The sequence below is a fragment of the Mya arenaria genome, chromosome 7 (genome assembly GCF_026914265.1).
Source record: "Mya arenaria isolate MELC-2E11 chromosome 7, ASM2691426v1".
NCBI lineage: Eukaryota > Metazoa > Mollusca > Bivalvia > Myida > Myidae > Mya > Mya arenaria.
The window spans coordinates 47,033,878-47,053,315 of record NC_069128.1 but is presented as its reverse complement, the minus strand read 5'-3'; the positions used below and the strand labels follow the sequence as shown (position 1 = coordinate 47,053,315).

At 37.0% G+C, this 19,438-nt stretch overlaps 2 protein-coding genes and 1 long non-coding RNA gene across 3 annotated transcripts; 1 reads left to right on the top strand and 2 right to left on the bottom strand.

Moving 5' to 3' along the window:
* Positions 1 to 462: 462 nt before the first annotated feature.
* On the bottom strand, positions 463 to 4,317 carry LOC128240590 (uncharacterized). Its single transcript, XM_052957289.1, has 2 exons — positions 2,390 to 4,317; positions 463 to 2,003 (listed from the first exon to the last, which is right to left on the bottom strand). Exons 1-2 carry the CDS (start codon positions 3,657 to 3,659, stop codon positions 1,747 to 1,749), a joined length of 1,527 nt encoding a protein of 508 aa, XP_052813249.1. The 5' UTR covers positions 3,660 to 4,317; the 3' UTR covers positions 463 to 1,746.
* Positions 4,318 to 13,800: 9,483 nt separating this feature from the next.
* Positions 13,801 to 15,531, bottom strand: LOC128240593 (uncharacterized). The gene is made up of 3 exons (XM_052957293.1): positions 15,173 to 15,531; positions 14,603 to 14,795; positions 13,801 to 13,972 (listed from the first exon to the last, which is right to left on the bottom strand). The coding sequence occupies exons 1-3, from the start codon at positions 15,384 to 15,386 to the stop codon at positions 13,816 to 13,818; spliced, it is 564 nt and encodes a 187-aa protein (XP_052813253.1). The 5' UTR covers positions 15,387 to 15,531; the 3' UTR covers positions 13,801 to 13,815.
* Positions 15,532 to 15,674: 143 nt separating this feature from the next.
* On the top strand, positions 15,675 to 18,451 carry LOC128240595 (uncharacterized). Its single transcript, XR_008262207.1, has 3 exons — positions 15,675 to 16,000; positions 16,652 to 16,821; positions 17,142 to 18,451. It is a non-coding gene; the product is annotated as an uncharacterized LOC128240595 (long non-coding RNA).
* Positions 18,452 to 19,438: the final 987 nt, after the last annotated feature.

The following is a 19,438-nucleotide window of genomic DNA, read 5'->3' as shown; positions in this document are numbered from 1 at the left end:
AGCTGCCTTCCTTTTCTTCTAGGGCCAAAAAAAAAAATAGGTTCGTTTCCGGTCTCCTTCCCAAAAAAAAGAGGGTAGGTAGGTAGGCATTTTTTTTTTTTTTTTTTTTGGGGGGGGGGGTGATCTAGAATAGAAGGCGGCTGACTTTTATTCAAAAACAACCATATTAACTGCGTATGAGACAATTTTAAAAGGTACTAAAGCATAAAATGTAAATACAAGTCCATTCATTTATTAAGAACTGTATAATGTGTATTAATTATAATGTATAGATATACATTTTCTAGAATATAAATGCATGTATTGTTGAACATGTTTGTCTGTATGACAGATGTCGAAAAAGAGTGCCTCAGACTTGTCAATTTTTCATATTTACCAATTTCACATTTGTGCTATAATGCTATTCTTATATTTGATAGAATATTAAAATTCCAAACATTGTTAGAAGCTGTTTTTGTCACTTCAATGATCTCCGAAGTACACCTGACCCGTGTTCACAAAGCGTTTCCATTCTCAACTGAATTAAGAGTATGAAACTTAATTTCTTATTTAAATCTCAAAAATATGTTTAGTACTAAATTTAAGACACTAACTATTTGAAAGTGATAATTAGGTACTGGTTATCTGACTTATTTGGAGTTTAAACCTGAGGTTTGGTAACACTGATATCAAAATTTCATACTCAAACTCAATTGAGATCCATAAATGTTTTGTGAACACATGCCAGTTCTAATTACACATCCACAAGCTGGCTACTTCACTTTATGCTGAGAAAAATCAACATTTTTCTCAAAAAATGTTCATGGAATGGTATGACCTGCTGTGATATGACAGAATATAGTAATACTATACCACTTCAAGTTCTCACAGAAGACTACAAAGTGAAAATGGTGTTTTTATATTTATAATTCAAAACATGAAATTCATAACAAATCAATGGAATTTAATATATTTAACAACATTTTGCAAATTTAAGTAAAAAAGAGACCAGAGACATATGTTGAACAAATAGTTAAACAATGGCAAGGTTGCCAGATGCAACGAAATTCCCAAGCTAAAGTTCAGTTACACCTGTGGCAAAATGTTTTGTTTTTGAATGAGTACATGGGCGGCAATGAAAACAGAGAGCATATAAACTCCTATAAAACATAGGGACTATACCAAGCCTTAGAATTATTTCATGTAAAAATGAAATCACAAACTATAAAATCAAGAATTAAGCAATACAGTACAATCTTGAACGGAATCGAACCATATGCCTTAGACTATATAAACATGAAATATCAATGAAAAAAAAACAGAAGTTAACATCTATGTTGTCTGATCTGGAACTTCACTGTTTGCTTCTTCAATGCCAGGTCAGAAATAATCTAATGAATCTGAAACAGAACAGTGTAGATCCAGTGTAGATCCAAGATCTATATAGCGGTGGCCTAACAATTGTTACAAGCTTTAATTCAGTTTGCTTTTTCCAAATGGTCTCATTACAACTGGTGTTTTTCCAGCATTTCTACACTGTTCACAACATGGTAAAACTGTTTTGTATTGTTTTTTAAGTTCCTGGTCTACAAAACTCTCTTCAATACCACAGAAACTGCACAAGTCTTTCCGACCTAATTCACTTCCATAATAGGGAGTTTCGATTGGAGTTAAGCACGATAGATTGTTTCTGCACATGCATGTTTTAAATATTGATGAAGATGGCGGCAAAATTGGTGCACCACAGCTGTAGATGTATTCACTAATTTACAGTACCAGAGACATCTTTTGCCTTTCAGACAGTTTGTGTTTTGAGTAGATAACTCTTGGTTTACGACATTCAGAACAACTGACTACAGCACGTGCATTCTGAACAGAACATAAACTTGGTTCATTTGTTGGCATTTCTGGATCTCTGTCCTCCGTCTCATCATGTTGAACAGGCTGTTGCGTAGATGGCTTGTGTTGTTGCTTCTGTTGCTTAGCAATCAGGGATGGTCTATTGTCATCATTTGTCTCAGCTCCTGAAAAATATACAAGAAGGCCATGACGGCCCAGTATATATCGCTCAATGACACCCAAATATCTCTGCACAAACACTTTCACCAAATTTCATGAAGATCAAGCTAGAATATATTCTTAAGCCCACCTCAATGGCTCAGTAGTAGAGTGTCCATTTTGAATGTGAGAGGTCTAGAGTTCGATCCCTGGCAGGGACATACCAAAGTCATTAAAAATGGTACTGGTGCAGATCCCTTGCTTGCTTACACAATCTATCCCCTCAGCTTGGCTGAAGTGACTGCCAGGGTACTAAGTTTCCGAGATAACTGAAATACTGTTGAGTGATATTTAAAACAACATTACAAAAAAGAATTTACTGTAGCTCCATTTAAATGTATAAAAAGTTTACCTTTTACATCAGAATAAGGTTTGTAGTGGTAACCTTCTTCATCTAATACTGGATCTGGCAACCACAAAAGCTCATCTCTGGGAATGGTTGATGGGAGACAGCATGAACTGTCTGAGCATTTTCTCAACTGGAATGTATAGTTTCTCGATCTAGCGTGCTGACTCATCCAGGCTTTGTATGCCTCTGATTTAGATGTTGTGGCTTTGTTCACTTTTGACAGGTCTAGGTCTGGAAACAGTTGACGTAAGTGTCGTTGAAGAATGTCAATTTCCTCTTCTGTGACCGGGTTTAATACATTGAAAGGTTTGTCCTTCAACTTCAGCCGAGAAAATCTACATCCTAGTGTTGTTGTGAGCTCTTCCACTGCTGCTTCCCATGATTGCTTTAAGCCAGGATTTTTCGCAGATTTTTCTCTGATGTCAGCCATGCTGTTACACTGACCCAGTAGTTTTTCAATATTTTCATCCTCACAAGGCTTTCTCTCCAATGCAACATTTTGTAGCCCCAAATTAAGAATTGACATTACCCTTTCTGCAGGATTCACATAGCTGTGATTTGGTGCACATCTACCTAGCACTATCATGTCCAAGTTTAGCTCTTTAAATATGCAAACACTGGCACATTTAACACTTTCCAGTGTATTTCTTTGATCACACCCACCATCAGTAAATTTAAACAGAAGAGGTGGTACTTGTTCATTCATTGTCAGAAGTTTCACTATAGCTGCTGCATGGCGCATTGGTGAGGATGCCTTGAAAACAGAATCATTAACAATCACAGTTACCTGGCCACGAACAAAGGAGGACACTGGTGAATCTGGTATCTGACAGTCCAGGTAAACAGAAGGTGTCAAAGATCCTGAACTTTGCATGTCATGATCAAGCGCGCTAAGAGTTGATGTGACTGGCACAATAGTCTTTTTTCCTCTGACCCCTGTAGATAGCAATGCTCCAGGATTGCCAAACGGTACTTTGGCTTTATCGTCACAAAACAGAAGTTTCACTTTTTCTTTGTTCTCAATGGCACATTCTTTCATGTATCTAAACTGTGCATTACAGAAATGTTCATCAGGGTGTGCCACCCTCAGCTGACGCTTCTGAATTTTATATTGAACATTTAGTTTTGACGTAAAGGTTGTTGCAATTTTGGTGAACGGATTTTTTGGCGCGAACTGCAGACGAACCAAACTCTTAGAAGGGACTGCAGTTCCTTCTGGGCACTGAGACTTGGCTTGCTGGATCATTTCGTCAAGAGATATGAACTGTGACATATGTGCTTCCCCATGTCGACGATCATCAGCTGATGTCACCTCTTCCACTATACCAGATAGTACATTGAAGAATGAGTCAAACTTATTGTTTGGTCTTCCTGGATTTAGTTCTCTTAGATCTTTTACCAAACCAGTCTGTCCTGAGAAAATAAGTCTTAAGTCTCTCTCAAGTAACAGGGTTTTCAGCAGCAGACTTATCTAATGTTAAATGTGTATATATGAAGTCTGATATTGCTGGTGAAATCGTGGCAATATTAGCAATCTTCGACTTAAAAGACATTCGCTGAAGTCTAGTATGGATCTCTCCTAACACTGGTCTTACATTCTGAAGAAAGCGTGTCCCATCTGTCAAAATCTGAGGCTCACTTCTGTTTGGCGTTACCTGTCGGATACAAACAGTTGCTTCAAGAGATCCACCTGGACAGAACTTAATCAAGTCTACAGGGACTGAAAGTTGCAATTTTTTGAAGTACTTGTACTTTTCATCTGGTGTTTTAAAAGGCCTCTCAAGATGAACTGTTTCATCAAAAACAACATACCGTATTATATCATGTATAGGACGCTAGCATAGATAGGACGCAGGCAAAAAAATAGTTGAGAAAACGGGTAAAAACCCTTAATATATAAGATAGGACGCAGCGGAAAAATGTCAAAATCGGAGCCGAATAATTGAGGTTGGTCAAGTATTTATAACATATATATTTGGATAATTATTGTCGTATTTTGGTAATTTAGCGTACGTACACAACAATGATATATGTCTTGACATTTTGAGAACATTTACGCATATTATAAGACTTATACAAATGCCGTAATAGTCCCGACTGACAGTCAACCGTTGCAACCGTTGCAATAGTCTCGACATGCCTTCTGAATGACAGTCAACCGTTGCAACCGTTGCAATCGCAACAAAACTGTGTATTGTCAAAACTGATGATTGTTTTGATAAGGCTTGTCGCTGTGCGGATTAAAGCATGTCGGCATAATTAAGTGTCAGTAATTAGCCTTGCCAGCGGAAGGCACATCGGGTAAAGTGCGAACAAACAACCATAAGGTATTACCATCACAATAGTTTGTTCTATTGATGTTTTTTTAATGACAGACAGCGGGATTTTTTCACACCTTCGCACATTTGAAAAGATTTGATAGTGACAATAATGCTACTCTGCGTTATGCACATTCATTTATCAATTTTTTAAAACAGTAACATACAACAAAATGTTTTGTAAAATATCGAACGATTAATTGATATTTACCTCCTTTCCCGATTTCCGTTGCCGTTATATCTCAATCCAGTTAAATTGCTGACTCACATCGAGTTTTTGTGAGTAGCGTCCCTTTTATAAAAAAGTAAACACTTATGGTTTTTTAGCTCACCTGTCACGTAGTGACAAGGTGAGCTTTTGTGATCACTCTTCGTCCGTCGTCCGTCCGTCCGTCCGTTCACAATTGCTTGTGAACACAATAGAGGTCACAATTTTGACCTAATCTTTATGAAACTTGGTCAGACTGATCATCTCTATAAAATCTAGGTCAAGTTCGATATTGGGTCATCTGGGGTCAAAAACTAGGTCACTAGGTCAATTAGTAGAAAAACCTTGTGAACACAATAGAGGTCACAATTTTAGCCTAATCTCAATGCAACTTGGTCAGAATGGTCATCTCTATAAAATCTAGGTCAAGTTCGATATTGGGTCATCCGCGGTCAATAATTAGGTCACTAGGTCAATTAGTAGAAAAACCTTGTGAACACAATAGAGGTCACAATTTTAGCCTAATCTCAATGCAACTTGGTCAGAATGATCATCTCTATAAAATGTAGGTCAAGTTCGATATTGGGTCATCTGCGGTCAATAACTAGGTCACTAGGTCAATTAGTACAAAAACCTTGTGAACACAATAGAGGTCACAATTTTAGCCTAATCTCAATGCAACTTGGTCAGAATAATCATCTCTATAAAATCTAGGTCAAGTTCGATATTGGGTCATCCGCAGTCAATAACTAGGTCACTAGGTCAATTATTAGAAAAACCTTGTGAACACAACAGAGGTCACAATTTTGACCTAATCTTTATGAAACTTGGTCAGACTGATCATCTCTATGAAATCTAGGTCAAGTTCGATATTGGGTCATCTGGGGTCAAAAACTAGGTCAGTAGGTCAATTAGTAGAAATACCTTGTGAACACATTAGAGGTCACAATTTTAGCCTAATCTCAATGCAACTTGGTCAGAATGATCATCTCTATAAAATCTAGGTCAAGTTCGATATTGGGTCATCCGCGGTCAATAACTAGGTCACTAGGTCAATTAGTAGAAAAACCTTGTGAACACAATAGAGGTCACAATTTTAGCCTAATCTCAATGCAAATTGGTCAGAATGATCATCGCTGTAAAATGTAGGTCAAGTTTGATATTGGGTCATTCACGGTCAATAACTAGGTCACTATGTCAATTAGTACAAAAACCTTGTGAACACAATAGAGGTCACAATTTTAGCCTAATCTCAATGCAACTTGGTCAGAATGATCATCTCTATAAAATCTAGGTCAAGTTTGATATTGGGTCATCCGCGGTCAATAACTAGGTCACTAGGTCAATTAGTACAAAAACCTTGTGAACACAATAGAGGTCACAATTTTAGGCTAATCTTAATGCAACTTGGTCAGAATGATCATCTCTATAAAATCTGGGTCAAGTTCGATATTGGGTCATACGCAGTCAATAACTAGGTCACTAGGTCAATTATTAGAAAAACCTTGTGAACAAAATAGGGGTCACAATTTTAGCCTAATCTCAATGCAACTTGGTCAGAATGATCATCTTAACATAAGCTAGGTCAAGTTCCATATTGGGTCAACCCAGGTCAAAAACTAGGTCACTAGGTCAATTAGTAGAAAAACCTTGTGAACACAATAGAGGTCACAATTTTAGCCTAATCTCAATGCAACTTGGTCAGAATGATCATCTCTATAAAATGTAGGTCAAGTTCGATATTGGGTCATCTGCGGTCAATAACTAGGTCACTAGGTCAATTAGTACAAAAACCTTGTGAACACAATAGAGGTCACAATTTTAGCCTAATCTCAATGCAAGTTGGTCAGAATAATCATCTCTATAAAATCTAGGTCAAGTTCGATATTGGGTAATCCGCAGTCAATAACTAGGTCACTAGGTCAATTATTAGAAAAACCTTGTGAACACAACAGAGGTCACAATTTTGACCTAATCTTTATGAAACTTGGTCAGACTGATCATCTCTATGAAATCTAGGCCAAATTCGATATTGGGTCATCTGGGGTCAAAAACTAGGTCAGTAGGTCAATTAGTAGAAATACCTTGTGAACACATTAGAGGTCACAATTTTAGCCTAATCTCAATGCAACTTGGTCAGAATGATCATCTCTATAAAATCTAGGTCAAGTTCGATATTGGGTCATCCGCGGTCAATAACTAGGTCACTAGGTCAATTAGTAGAAAAACCTTGTGAACACAATAGAGGTCACAATTTTAGCCTAATCTCAATGCAAATTGGTCAGAATGATCATCGCTGTAAAATGTAGGTCAAGTTTGATATTGGGTCATTCACGGTCAATAACTAGGTCACTAGGTCAATTAGTACAAAAACCTTGTGAACACAATAGAGGTCACAATTTTAGCCTAATCTCAATGCAACTTGGTCAGAATGATCATCTCTATAAAATCTAGGTCAAGTTTGATATTGGGTCATCCGCGGTCAATAACTAGGTCACTAGGTCAATTAGTACAAAAACCTTGTGAACACAATAGAGGTCACAATTTTAGGCTAATCTTAATGCAACTTGGTCAGAATGATCATCTCTATAAAATCTGGGTCAAGTTCGATATTGGGTCATACGCAGTCAATAACTAGGTCACTAGGTCAATTATTAGAAAAACCTTGTGAACAAAATAGGGGTCACAATTTTAGCCTAATCTCAATGCAACTTGGTCAGAATGATCATCTTAACATAAGCTAGGTCAAGTTCCATATTGGGTCAACCCAGGTCAAAAACTAGGTCACTAGGTCAATTAGTAGAAAAACCTTGTGAACACAATAGAGGTCACAATTTTAGCCTAATCTCAATGCAACTTGGTCAGAATGATCATCTCTATAAAATGTAGGTCAAGTTCGATATTGGGTCATCCGCGGTCAACAACTAGGTCACTAGGTCAATTAGTACAAAAACCTTGTGAACACAATAGAGGTCACAATTTTAGCCTAATCTCAATGCAAGTTGGTCAGAATAATCATCTCTATAAAATCTAGATCAAGTTCGATATTGGGTCATCCGCAGTCAATAACTAGGTCACTAGGTCAATTATTAGAAAAACCTTGTGAACACAACAGAGGTCACAATTTTGACCTAATCTTTATGAAACTTGGTCAGACTGATCATCTTTATGAAATCTAGGTCAAGTTCGATATTGGGTCATCTGGGGTCAAAAACTAGGTCAGTAGGTCAATTAGTAGAAATACCTTGTGAACACATTAGAGGTCACAATTTTAGCCTAATCTCAATGCAACTTGGTCAGAATGATCATCTCTATAAAATTTAGGTCAAGTTCGATATTGGGTCATCCGCGGTCAATAACTAGGTCACTAGGTCAATTAGTAGAAAAACCTTGTGAACACAATAGAGGTCACAATTTTAGGCTAATCTTAATGCAACTTGGTCAGAATGATCATCTCTATAAAATCTGGGTCAAGTTCGATATTGGGTCATACGCAGTCAATAACTAGGTCACTAGGTCAATTATTAGAAAAACCTTGTGAACAAAATAGGGGTCACAATTTTAGCCTTATCTTAATGAAACTTGGTCAGAATGATCATCTTAACATAAGCTAGGTCAAGTTCCATATTGGGTCAACCCAGGTCAAAAACTAGGTCACTAGGGCAATTATTTTTATTTACCGAGTTCCATATTGGGTCAACCCAGGTCAAAAACTAGGTCACTAGGTCAATTATTTTTATTTACCGGTGATATTTGAACATAAATGTCTATGTTTGAGAACTTTCAGCTGTTTCATATATCTGATAAATATGATTATCATTTTGCAAGTGCAACTACCGACTCTTAAATAATGTCTATTTGGATTTTCTTGTATCATTCTATTTATGGCAGATATTAATTGTTCTTATTAAGACTTACAATCACATTATATAAATATTTTTTAGATTTATTATTGATTTACATAACCATACGTAATTCTACTAAATTTTATTTCCAATTTATAATAATATCTTTTTAGATTTTTTTTTATGAAATTGCCTTTTTAGCTCACCTGTCACTTTGTGACATGGTGAGCTTTTGTGATCGCCTTTTGTCCGTCGTGCGGTGTGCGTCGTCCGTCAACAATTTACTTAAAAGACATCTCCTCCTTAACCGCTAGGCCAATATTAATAAAACTTCATAGGTTCCTTGGGTTGTCTTCTATCAAAGTTGTTCAAAGAATTCAATTCCATACAGAACTCTGGTTGCCATGGCAACCAAAAGGAAAAACTTTAAAAATCTTCTTCTCCCAAACCACAAGGCTTAGGCCGTTGATATATGGTAGGTAGGATCACCAAATGGTCCTCTACCAAGATTGTTCAAATTATGGCCCTGGGGTCAAAATTGGCCACGTCCCGGGGGTCATGGGTTTTCTCTATATGTTTATAGTGAAAACTTAAAAAATCTTCTTTTCTGAACTTACTTGGCCTAGAGCTTAGATATTTGGCATGATTCATCGTCTGGTGGACCTCTTCAAAGTTTGTTCAAATTATGGCCCTGGGGTCAAAATTGGCCCCGCCCCCTTGGGGGGTCATGGGTTTTCTCTATATGTTTATAGTGAAAACTTAAAAAATCTTCTCCTCTGAACTTACTTGGCCTAGAGCTTAGATATTTGGCATGGTTCATCGTCTAGTGGACCTCTACAAAGTTTGTTCAAATTATGGCCCTGGGGTCAAAATTGGCCCCGACCCGGGGGGTCATGGGTTTTCTCTATATGTTTATAGTGAAAACCTTAAAAAATCTTCTCCTCTGAACTTACTTGGCCTAGAGCTTAGATATTTGGCATGGTTCATCGTCTAGTGGACCTCTACAAAGTTTGTTCAAATTATGGCCCTGGGGTCAAAGTTGGCCCCGTCCCGGGGGGTCATGGGTTTTCTCTATATGTTTATAGTGAAAACTTCAAAAATCTTCTCCTCTGAACTTACTTGGCCTAGAGCTTAGATATTTGGCATGATTCATCGTCTAGTGGACCTCTACAGTGTTCAAATTATGGCCCTGGGGTCAAAATTGGCCCAGCCCCGGGGGGTCATGGGTATTCTCTATAAGTTTATAGTTAAAACTTCAAAAATCTTCTCCTCTGAACTTACTTGGACTAGAGCTTAGATATTTGGCATGATTCATTGTCTAGTGGACCTTTACAAAGATTGTTCAAATTATGGCCTTGGGGTCAAAATTGGCCCCGCCCCGGGGGTCATGGGTATACTTGATATGTTTATAGTTAAAACTTCAAAAATCTTCTCCTCTTAACTTACTTGGACTAGAGCTTAGATATTTGGCATGATTCATCGTCTAGTGGACCTCTACAAAGTTTGTTCAAATTTTGGCCTTTGGGTCAAAATTGGCGCTGCCCCGAGGGGTCATGGGTTTTCTCTATATGTTTATAGTGAAAACCTTAAAAAATCTTCTCCTCTGAACATACTTGGCCTAGAGCTTAGATATTTGGCATGGTTCATCGTCTAGTGGACCTCTACAAAGTTTGTTCAAATTATGGCCCTTGGGTCAAAATTGGCCCTGCCCCGGGGGTCATGGATTTTCTCTATATGTTTATAGTGAAAACTTAAAAAATCTTCTCCTCTGAACTTACTTGGCCTAGAGCTTAGATATTTGGCATGATTCATCGTCTAGTGGACCTCTACAAAGTTTGTTCAAATTATGGCCCTGGGGTCAAAGTTGGCCCCGTCCCGGGGGGTCATGGGTATTTTCTATATGTTTATAGTTAAAACTTAAAAAATCTTCTCCTCTGAACTTACTTGGACTAGAGCTTAGATATTTGGCATGGTTCATCGTCTAGTGGACCTTTACAAAGATTGTTCAAATTATGGCCTTGGATTCAAAATTGGCCCCGCCCCGGGGGTAATGGGTTTTCTCTATATGTTTATAGTGAAAACTTCAAAAATCTTCTCCTTTGAACTTACTTGGACTAGAGCTTAGATATTTGGCATGGTTCATCGTCTAGTTGACCTCTACAAAGATTGTTCAAATTATGGCCTTGGGGTCAAAATTGGCCCCGCCCCCTTGGGGGGTCATGGGTATACTTGATATGTTTATAGTTAAAACTTCAAAAATCTTCTCCTCTTAACTTACTTGGACTAGAGCTTAGATATTTGGCATGATTCATCGTCTAGTGGACCTCTACAAAGATTGTTCAAATTTTGGCCTTTGGGTCAAAATTGGCCCCGCCCCGGGGGGTCATGGGTTTTCTCTATATGTTTATAGTAAATAAAATCAAAAATCTCTTCTGAACTTACGTTGCTTAGAGCTTAGATATTTGGCATGATTCATCGTCTAGTGGACCTCTACAAAGATTGTTCAAAATTGGCCCCGCCCCGGGGGGTCATGGGTTTTCTCTATATGTTTATAGTTAAAACTTCAAAAATCTTCTCCTCTGAACTTACTTGGACTAGAGCTTAGATATTTGGCATGATTCATCATCTAGTGGACCTCTACAAAGATTGTTCAAATTATGGCCTTGGGGTCAAAATTGGCCCCGCCCCCTTGGGGGGTCATGGGTTTTCTCTATATGTTTATAGTGAAAACTTCAAAAATCATCTCCTCTGAACTTATGTGGCTTAGAGCTTAGATATTTGGCATGATTCATCGTCTAGTGGACCTCTACAAAGTTTGTTCAAATTATGGCCCTGGGGTCAACATTGGCCACACCCCGGGGCTGATGGTTTTTCTCTATATGGGTTATAGTGAAAACTTAAAAAATCTTCTCCGAACTCACAAAGACAAATAACGTCTTAATTTAAACTGGATAACATATTTAGTACACATACCAATTTTCAATATGGGCCACATACAACAATTAATTACAAATATACATATATAGATACACACGTAAAATCAAGTAGTGACAAGAGCTTAGATATTTGGCATGATATACCATCTAGTTGACTTGTACCAATATTGTTCAATCTTTGGCTCTGGGGTCAAAAAATGGCCCCACCCGGGCGGTCATGGGTTTCCTTATATATGTATATGATGAAAACTTAAGTAATCTTCTTCTCCGAAACCAAAAGGCGAAGGCCTTAGATATTTGGTATGAAGCATCGTTTATCGGACCACTATTAAGATTGTTCAAACTTTAGCCCTGGGGTCAAAATTGGCCACGCCCCGTGTTCATAGGCTTAGGTTTTCAATATTTGTATATAATGGAAGAATGTGCAATATATGACAGGTGAGCGATTCAGGGCCATTTGGCCCTCTTGTTTCAATTTATTTCTCAATAAATCATTTTAAAGTAAACATTCAATATATTTCTTTGTGTGTTAACTTGAGTGATTTTACCTATGTCAGTTGTTCTCTTCGGTGACGCAGTACAGATACTTACTATTACCGCGTTCTTCCCCGGTCCGATATTTTCGACCTGAAATGGACTTGGAAAAAAACAGATGAAATTCTAATAGCATAGAAAGGACGCAGGCAATTTTTAAGACGAGAATTGGGGGTAAAAAAGTGCGTCCTATGCATGATATAATACGGTAGCTGTTAACTCCCTCTGATATTACAGCTTTATTTAGAAGTTCATATTTGTCATTCACACCAAACGGACTTCCCATCCTAGTTTCCAAAGTAGCATGTTTATCTATTGTTCTAGCTGGCTCAGTTCTATTCTGTATGTTTAGGCTATCAGAGTTTTTTTTCTCAAGATACTTATTATATGAACCCAAACACTCAGCCAGTTGTTCAATTTCCTTTTTACCGTCCAGCCATTTCGCAGTACTACTAACAACTGGTTTCATGAGCAATGAATATAGAGCCTGGGAATGACTTTCAAGCTCCCTAGCAGACATCTGAGTCATTTTTATTTTCTTCCGCTTGACATCATTGTACCCATCATAATTTTCAAAAGCAGGCGGAACAGGCAATACATCTTTATATCTTGCAGCAGCATCATTTATTGTGGTATGGTGATTTGTGATGTACCATAACGCATTGCACAACACCTGAAAATATAAACAAAAGCAAAACCGTCAAAAATATGCCTTCTATTAAAGACTTCAAGGACTGACTTATTAATTGTATTATAAACACATCTTTCTTCAGGTATTGAAGTTTATAAATAAAAACAATTAATATGAAGTTAGAAAAAAGCATTTCACTTCAGTATTACAGCTGTCTTGACACAGACCACTGTAACATCTATAGATACTAAAGTCTTGTCTGTATCAAAATTTAATCAAATTTCTGTTTTAATGAATTAAAGCAAGAGCTGTTACGTGCAATTTATTTAAGCAAGAGTTTTGATTAACAATACCTTCTGACGAACATTGTCAGATACTTTGTTGTAAGAAAAAGAAATCTACAGAAGAACTATAAAAGAAAGATATGAGCAGACTAATACAAAGAAGATTAATAGCTAAAGCCTAAACTACTGAGTATACACTGTACAACCATCACCCCACACACCAGTACACAGAAAGCAAGACTAAATAGTTTATATTAATATAGTTAATATAATTAAAGCAGACACTTCTTTCCAAAGAAAACAACACAAATACAAACCAAATGTACTGACTTGCACTGAAAGGAAATTTAAAATACTGAATAATACTAGTTGTGAATGAAACCATATCTGCCTGTTTCTATATTACAATCATTTATTTTAAGACATTGAATATTCTGACATCTTTACATGAAGCATATTAATATTATAAAACAAAAACATTCCAGATATTTCTATGTAATTACTCAAGCAAAATGGTGTCAGAGGCTTGAACTCACAACTCTGATAAGAGCTTGCACCAATCGGCCTCAGAACCAAGCGAGGTTAGCTTCTTTAATTAACAGCACAGGCCCTGATCCTTGGCCAAGGCTTGTCACAGACACCACTCTGTCGCTTTATATTGCATGAGGAGGCTTTAATATAACTGTACTGAATTTCTAAATACCTGAACAATGTAGGGTCCCTCCACAGCTTCTGTTCCTTTTGGAAAATCCAGACCCTTGGTTTTAAAATCATCTATCAAGTTGTTGTACAGTTCGTCTTTTCTTGATAATCCAGTCTTCAAACCATGGCTAGAAATATTAAATGATATTTTAGCCCAGTCATAAGAAAACCAACCTTAAGGGTCTGCGACCAACATAGGCCCAGATCAGCCTACAAACAACCGTGTGAACCATGTCAGATATGACGGACCACACAGTTGCTTGAGGGCTTAATTGGGCCTACGCTTGTCACAAAAGCCTTATCAAAAATATTTCGGCTGTTTTTTCGTACAATGAGACTCTTATCTTTTATTTTCACAAATTATTTTTTTTTCATTTTGACAGATGTCAAACAGGTGAGGTTTGTAGTACCATTGTTTATACAGTTTAATATTTTAAAAAAGCATTTATCTATATATTTATGATATACAAAAATAATGCATGAAAAAAAGGTCTGGCGCAGCTGTCGAGAATCCAATCCACTGAGGTTCTCTGGACTGGATACTCGGCTGCGCCAGACCAATTTTTTGTGCATTGTTTATTTGTATATTTCTCATTCTGGTGTTTCTTGTGTTTGCTTGTTTATATGTTTGTGGTTGTGTGAGGGGCATAGAAAAATAAACTTTCATTAAATGATTCTTTACAAAAATATCTTTAATAGTAGGAAAATGTAATAAAATTTATATAGAATTTCTAAATATTGGTCACACGAAAAAATACCTTGACTCCTTCTTTGAGGTGAATCTTCTTCCTCCTGCCATTAATAACTGGAATGCATCTACTGCTTTCTCTGTAGCCTCCTTTGCACATGTTTCGAGACTTGTACTAGCCACGGAAGCTTCCAGGTCGATGCAGGTAAACTCAACCACTTTTATTCCAAAATTCTGTACTAGGGTCCCAACTGTCATACTACCTTTATAAAAGCAACATTAAAAACTTGTTTATTTTTAATTCCTTTAAAGTGGAACTCCTTTAAAAATTGTACCAATGAAATTTAATACAATTTGGGAATTATTTTAAATTTTATATTAAATAAAAGTCCTTCTACAAGTGTTTTCAGGCCGAATAATTTCCTACCGAAGCTCATTCCAACGAAGTACCAGAACAAACTTATTTTCACAAGCTTTGCAGAATTAACATTAATAGCAGAATATGACAGTGACAAAAAGACAAATACAAGTTTAGTTGATAAGACACAGTAATTCATTGCAGGTGATATCTTAAAAACATGGCCATTATTTTGAAATTTGAACGAAAAATATATGGTTTGCCAAAATACAAACACTATACCTTCAACATCAAAGTTTGTTGCACCAGACATTTCCGTAGAGCATTTTATCGTCACGCTCGATTTACCAACGTTCGTATCATGGTAGATATGCCAAACATCTTCAATATTTTTATTGTTTGGCAGGCTTACTAAAATATTTTTATCGGTTTTATTGTGGGAGCAACGTTTCAATTTCAGTCCCAACACTGACGAACTCGACATGGGTGCCGCCATTTTAATAGACTGCTTATCAAATTACCGAATTCGAAATGAGACCAAAGATAAGAAAATTAACGGAAAGAAAGTACCGAAAAGTACTAAATATGCGCGCAGTTAACTTTTACACCAATAAAAAGTATAGGGTCGGCGCAGAAATAAGAGGGTCGGTCGGGCGACCGGAAACAGACCTATTTTTTTTTTTGGCCTAGGTGGGAGGGGGAAGGTGAAGTAGATGGGTTTACAAAAGTTAAGCCCATAACACCTAGTTGCAGTTGGTTACTTCAAGTAGCCTCAACTAGAAGTGCTGGAAGTAAATATTTACTGATGTAGATATTTTGGTAGTCGTCAGTGGCTCGTTCAACTTACTGGTTGGACCAGCCCTAGCAGTGATCTTGTCAGATACTTTTGACTTGATCAGCCTTCTACAGACCCCGGTGCCGTCCCAACAAAAGAAACAGAGGGAGAGTGTAGTGCGAGTGCACTCTTTGACCTGTTGACACATGAAGTGCTGACGTCACTGGTCTGTGAGCACATCTCGGGGAGTTCGAGATCAGCTGTAGAAGAAGCAAGACGTACTTTGATATACTGCTTAATAAAAGACCTCACGTGTGCTTTCCCTAAAGTTAATGGTAAGCTAGGTTTGGTCTACGTAATAATAGGGAATACTTTACTATTTCTTATTGACATTTTCTGTTTGCATACGGAACACATTATAGAAAATAAAAAAAAATGATAGAAATCAATGTGTGACGTTTTATGAGTAGTACTTCTCTTACCTTAGACTTAGTACCTTAGACTTAGTCAGTTCGTACCCTAGTCATCTCATATGCTGTTTGGTCAACTGGTTCTTGAAAGTTGGATATGTGTGTTGATTATGCACCAGTCAATTGTAACCACGGCCCCACCCCCATGGTCCGGGGAAAAGCAGGGACTTTGGCTTTCGGTCCATCCAAGCTCAGGCAAAACCCTCACCCTGCAAGGACAAACTGCTCGTGAAACCCCCGCCAAATGCCCCCGCACCCAAGGGACCCTAGGAAAGGCCCATTACCACTATATTTGGCGGGAAGACAAAACCACCGCAGTCACCCAGCACTGCGGGGCCACCTGAAAGGTAAAAACACGGCCCATTTCCCCGGCTAACCCCGGTATACCCACGGGCCTGGGGGACCGTGGTTACAATTGACTGGTGCATTATTATGTAGTGTTAAATTATATACCCATGTACATGTTAAATAAACGATGCATCTCATACTATTAATTATAATTAAATTTGCTATTAGGAGCTGGTCATGGACCTTTGCCGTCCTTTATCCAGAGCCTTCCACAGCGATGGCAGATATATCGCTGCTTGGAGCAACACTTGACCATGCCGTTGAGTCCAGGATCTCAGTGGCAGCCATGACAACATCAACAGAACGACATCTGCATACATTTTGCACCTCTTCCTAGTGTAAGAATAAACTTTCCAAGACCTCAGCATCAACATTTCTGTATTTAAAACTAAAAATAATAACCTGTTTAAAACATATTAGTTTATAAATAATTATATACAGACAAAGTAAATTATATCATTTGTTTCATAAATGTGTTTTATTTTAAATGCTGTAAACGCCATAGCTTCATACCTGTAAAATTACTGTTAAATGACAGTCTGTTTAATCATTTAATTGTATATGGGCAACATTTGATGTAACATCACTTAAAGGAATTTTTTTACAAAAAGTCATTGCAAATATGAACAGTTTTCAAATGAGTACATTTAAATTGCAGGCTGTCAGATTGAAACATCTCTACTCTGACAGAATGAAGTGAATGAATCCCCAGGATTGTTCCTTATGAAAATCTCTTCAACGGGCTGTTGACAGTTTGCATGCTCTTTGGATGGAATTACCTTAGCTTGGCTTGCAGAGAATCTGTTATTTAAAAAAACTGGGCTGCTTTGTGTTATTGATTTATTGACCTTAAATGTATTTTATATGTATTTTGCCACTATTGTAAAAAAACAATGGGCATATACACTAGCATATGTTTGCAAACAGACACATTTTATTTTTGTAAATATCTTGAAAATACATTTTGTAGGTTGACCTCAGACCATGAAAGATTAATGGTAGGTTATCTTTGACCAGAACATGACCAGTATTGTTTTTGAAGTTTGTTGGTCAAAGGTGATGGTCATGGCAAACAGCGGTTATTCTGCACAATGACTCTTAAATTATTTGACCTTATACCATTGATATTTAGTGATTGATATATCAGTCCAACACATATGTAACAGGGTCCTGCTGAAATTCAGCAAGAGCTTATTAGCATTGCAAATCATTATTTGTGCATGTAACTGTAAATACTATTACGCTTTGTGTCAGAAACTTGACCATCACAAATTAGGGTCATTGTTGATCTTATCTTGTTTTATTATTCTGCATGTTTTGTCTCCGAAGCATCCTTCATTTAAGATTAAACAATAGAACAGATCTCAATTTTGTGAAAAACTGCTGAAAATTTTATTTTTTAATTCTATAAGAAACTTTTGTAGCCATAAAACATCAATTATCAATTCAAGGGGGTGAAAGCAAAAAGGTTCTATCTGCTTCTTTATTTAATGTCACTTGGAACCTTTTTGCATTCGCCCATGTTATTGGAAATTTAAGAAAAAACTATCTGATCTTTTGACAGCAGTCATATATATCACTCTTTTCTAGACATCTAGCAAAAAATACCTCATTCCAAGACAATTAAGATGTCAAATCAGTTGATCCGGCTGTGAGAGAGCAGCTTAAAACAAAGACTATATGATATGTTATGTTTCAGAGCCAATGTTTTTGTATAATTGTATAAAAAGTTTTGCATTTACATGTTATTAAATCTGTGTAATTTATTCAACTGGCTTATTATGTCAATATTGTAAAAAGGTTATAAAATAGGCTAAATATGCACCATGCACATGAATTCTTTAAAATCACCCTTAGCCTCACTGCAAACATTTAAAACTGTATAATTTTCATCTCTGAGGGAGAGGCATGTGTCAAAAGGTTGCGCCCTTAATCATCCCCTCTTATATCAATTCCTGCTTGTATTTAATACCAGGAAATCACTGGTATAAATTAATAGTAAAACATTTTTTATGGTCAAAAGTCAATATTACAGTCATTGCTTTTTAACCAAATTATTTTAATAAATTTATGTAAGATCTTTGAACATACTGACAGATAATTGTCTTAATTAGTTAAATGAACAATAAAAGGTTAAAATGCAGTCATATTTGACTGACTTTTAAAAAAGCCCAGTGTACAGCTAAGGCGAAATGTTTTTGTTTTTTTGTTTCCACAAACCTGACTGATCACTATTTTTTCTGCTGGACCTACACTTTTTTTGCTGTAGTGTGTGTTTGTTTTCTTAATTTCCCAAAAAAATGTGTTTTTTAGTGAACATGTAAAATTTTAACCATGTTGACAAGCTTTACCATTTGAAGAATAAGGAGGCTGTTGGTGTCCAGTTCAAGGTTTGGGGCAAGTTGGCATTTTCACTTAAAACTCCAATACCTGTTACACAGTTGTTCAGGACCATCACACTACATGTACACCCTATAATCTTCAAAGATATCCCAGGTAGTCATGATCAACTCTTCAAAGATAGCTCAGGTAGTCACGATCATCTCTTTATAGATACCCCAGGTAGTCATGATTACATTTTCATAGAAACCCCAGATAGTCATGATCAACTCTTCATAGATACCCCAGGTAGTAATGATCAACTCTTAATAGATACCCCAGGTAGTCATGATCAACTCTTCATAGATATCCCAGGTAGTCATGATCAACTCTTCATAGATATCCCAGGTAGTCATGATCAACTCTTTATTGATACCCCAGGTAGTCATTATCACCTCTTCAAAGATACCCCAGGTAGTCACGGTCACCTCTCAAAGATATCCCAGGTAGTCATGATCACCTCTCAAAGATACCCCAGGTAGTCATGGTCACCTCTTCATAGATACCCCAGGTAGTCATGGTCACCTCTTCATAGATACCCCATGTAGTCATGGTCACCTCTTCATAGATACCCCA

Coding starts and splice junctions, on each gene's coding strand:
- LOC128240593 (XM_052957293.1), bottom strand. CDS start 15,386: ATGGCGGCACCCATGTCGAGTTCGTCAGTGTTGGGACTGAAATTGAAA. Junction 14,796..15,172: donor AACAAACTTTGATGTTGAAG/GTATAGTGTTTG, acceptor GCTTTTATAAAG/GTAGTATGACAGTTGGGACC. Junction 13,973..14,602: donor ACCTCAAAGAAGGAGTCAAG/GTATTTTTTCGT, acceptor TAATATTTCTAG/CCATGGTTTGAAGACTGGAT.
- LOC128240590 (XM_052957289.1), bottom strand. CDS start 3,659: ATGTCACAGTTCATATCTCTTGACGAAATGATCCAGCAAGCCAAGTCT. Junction 2,004..2,389: donor ACCTTATTCTGATGTAAAAG/GTAAACTTTTTA, acceptor TATATTTTTCAG/GAGCTGAGACAAATGATGAC.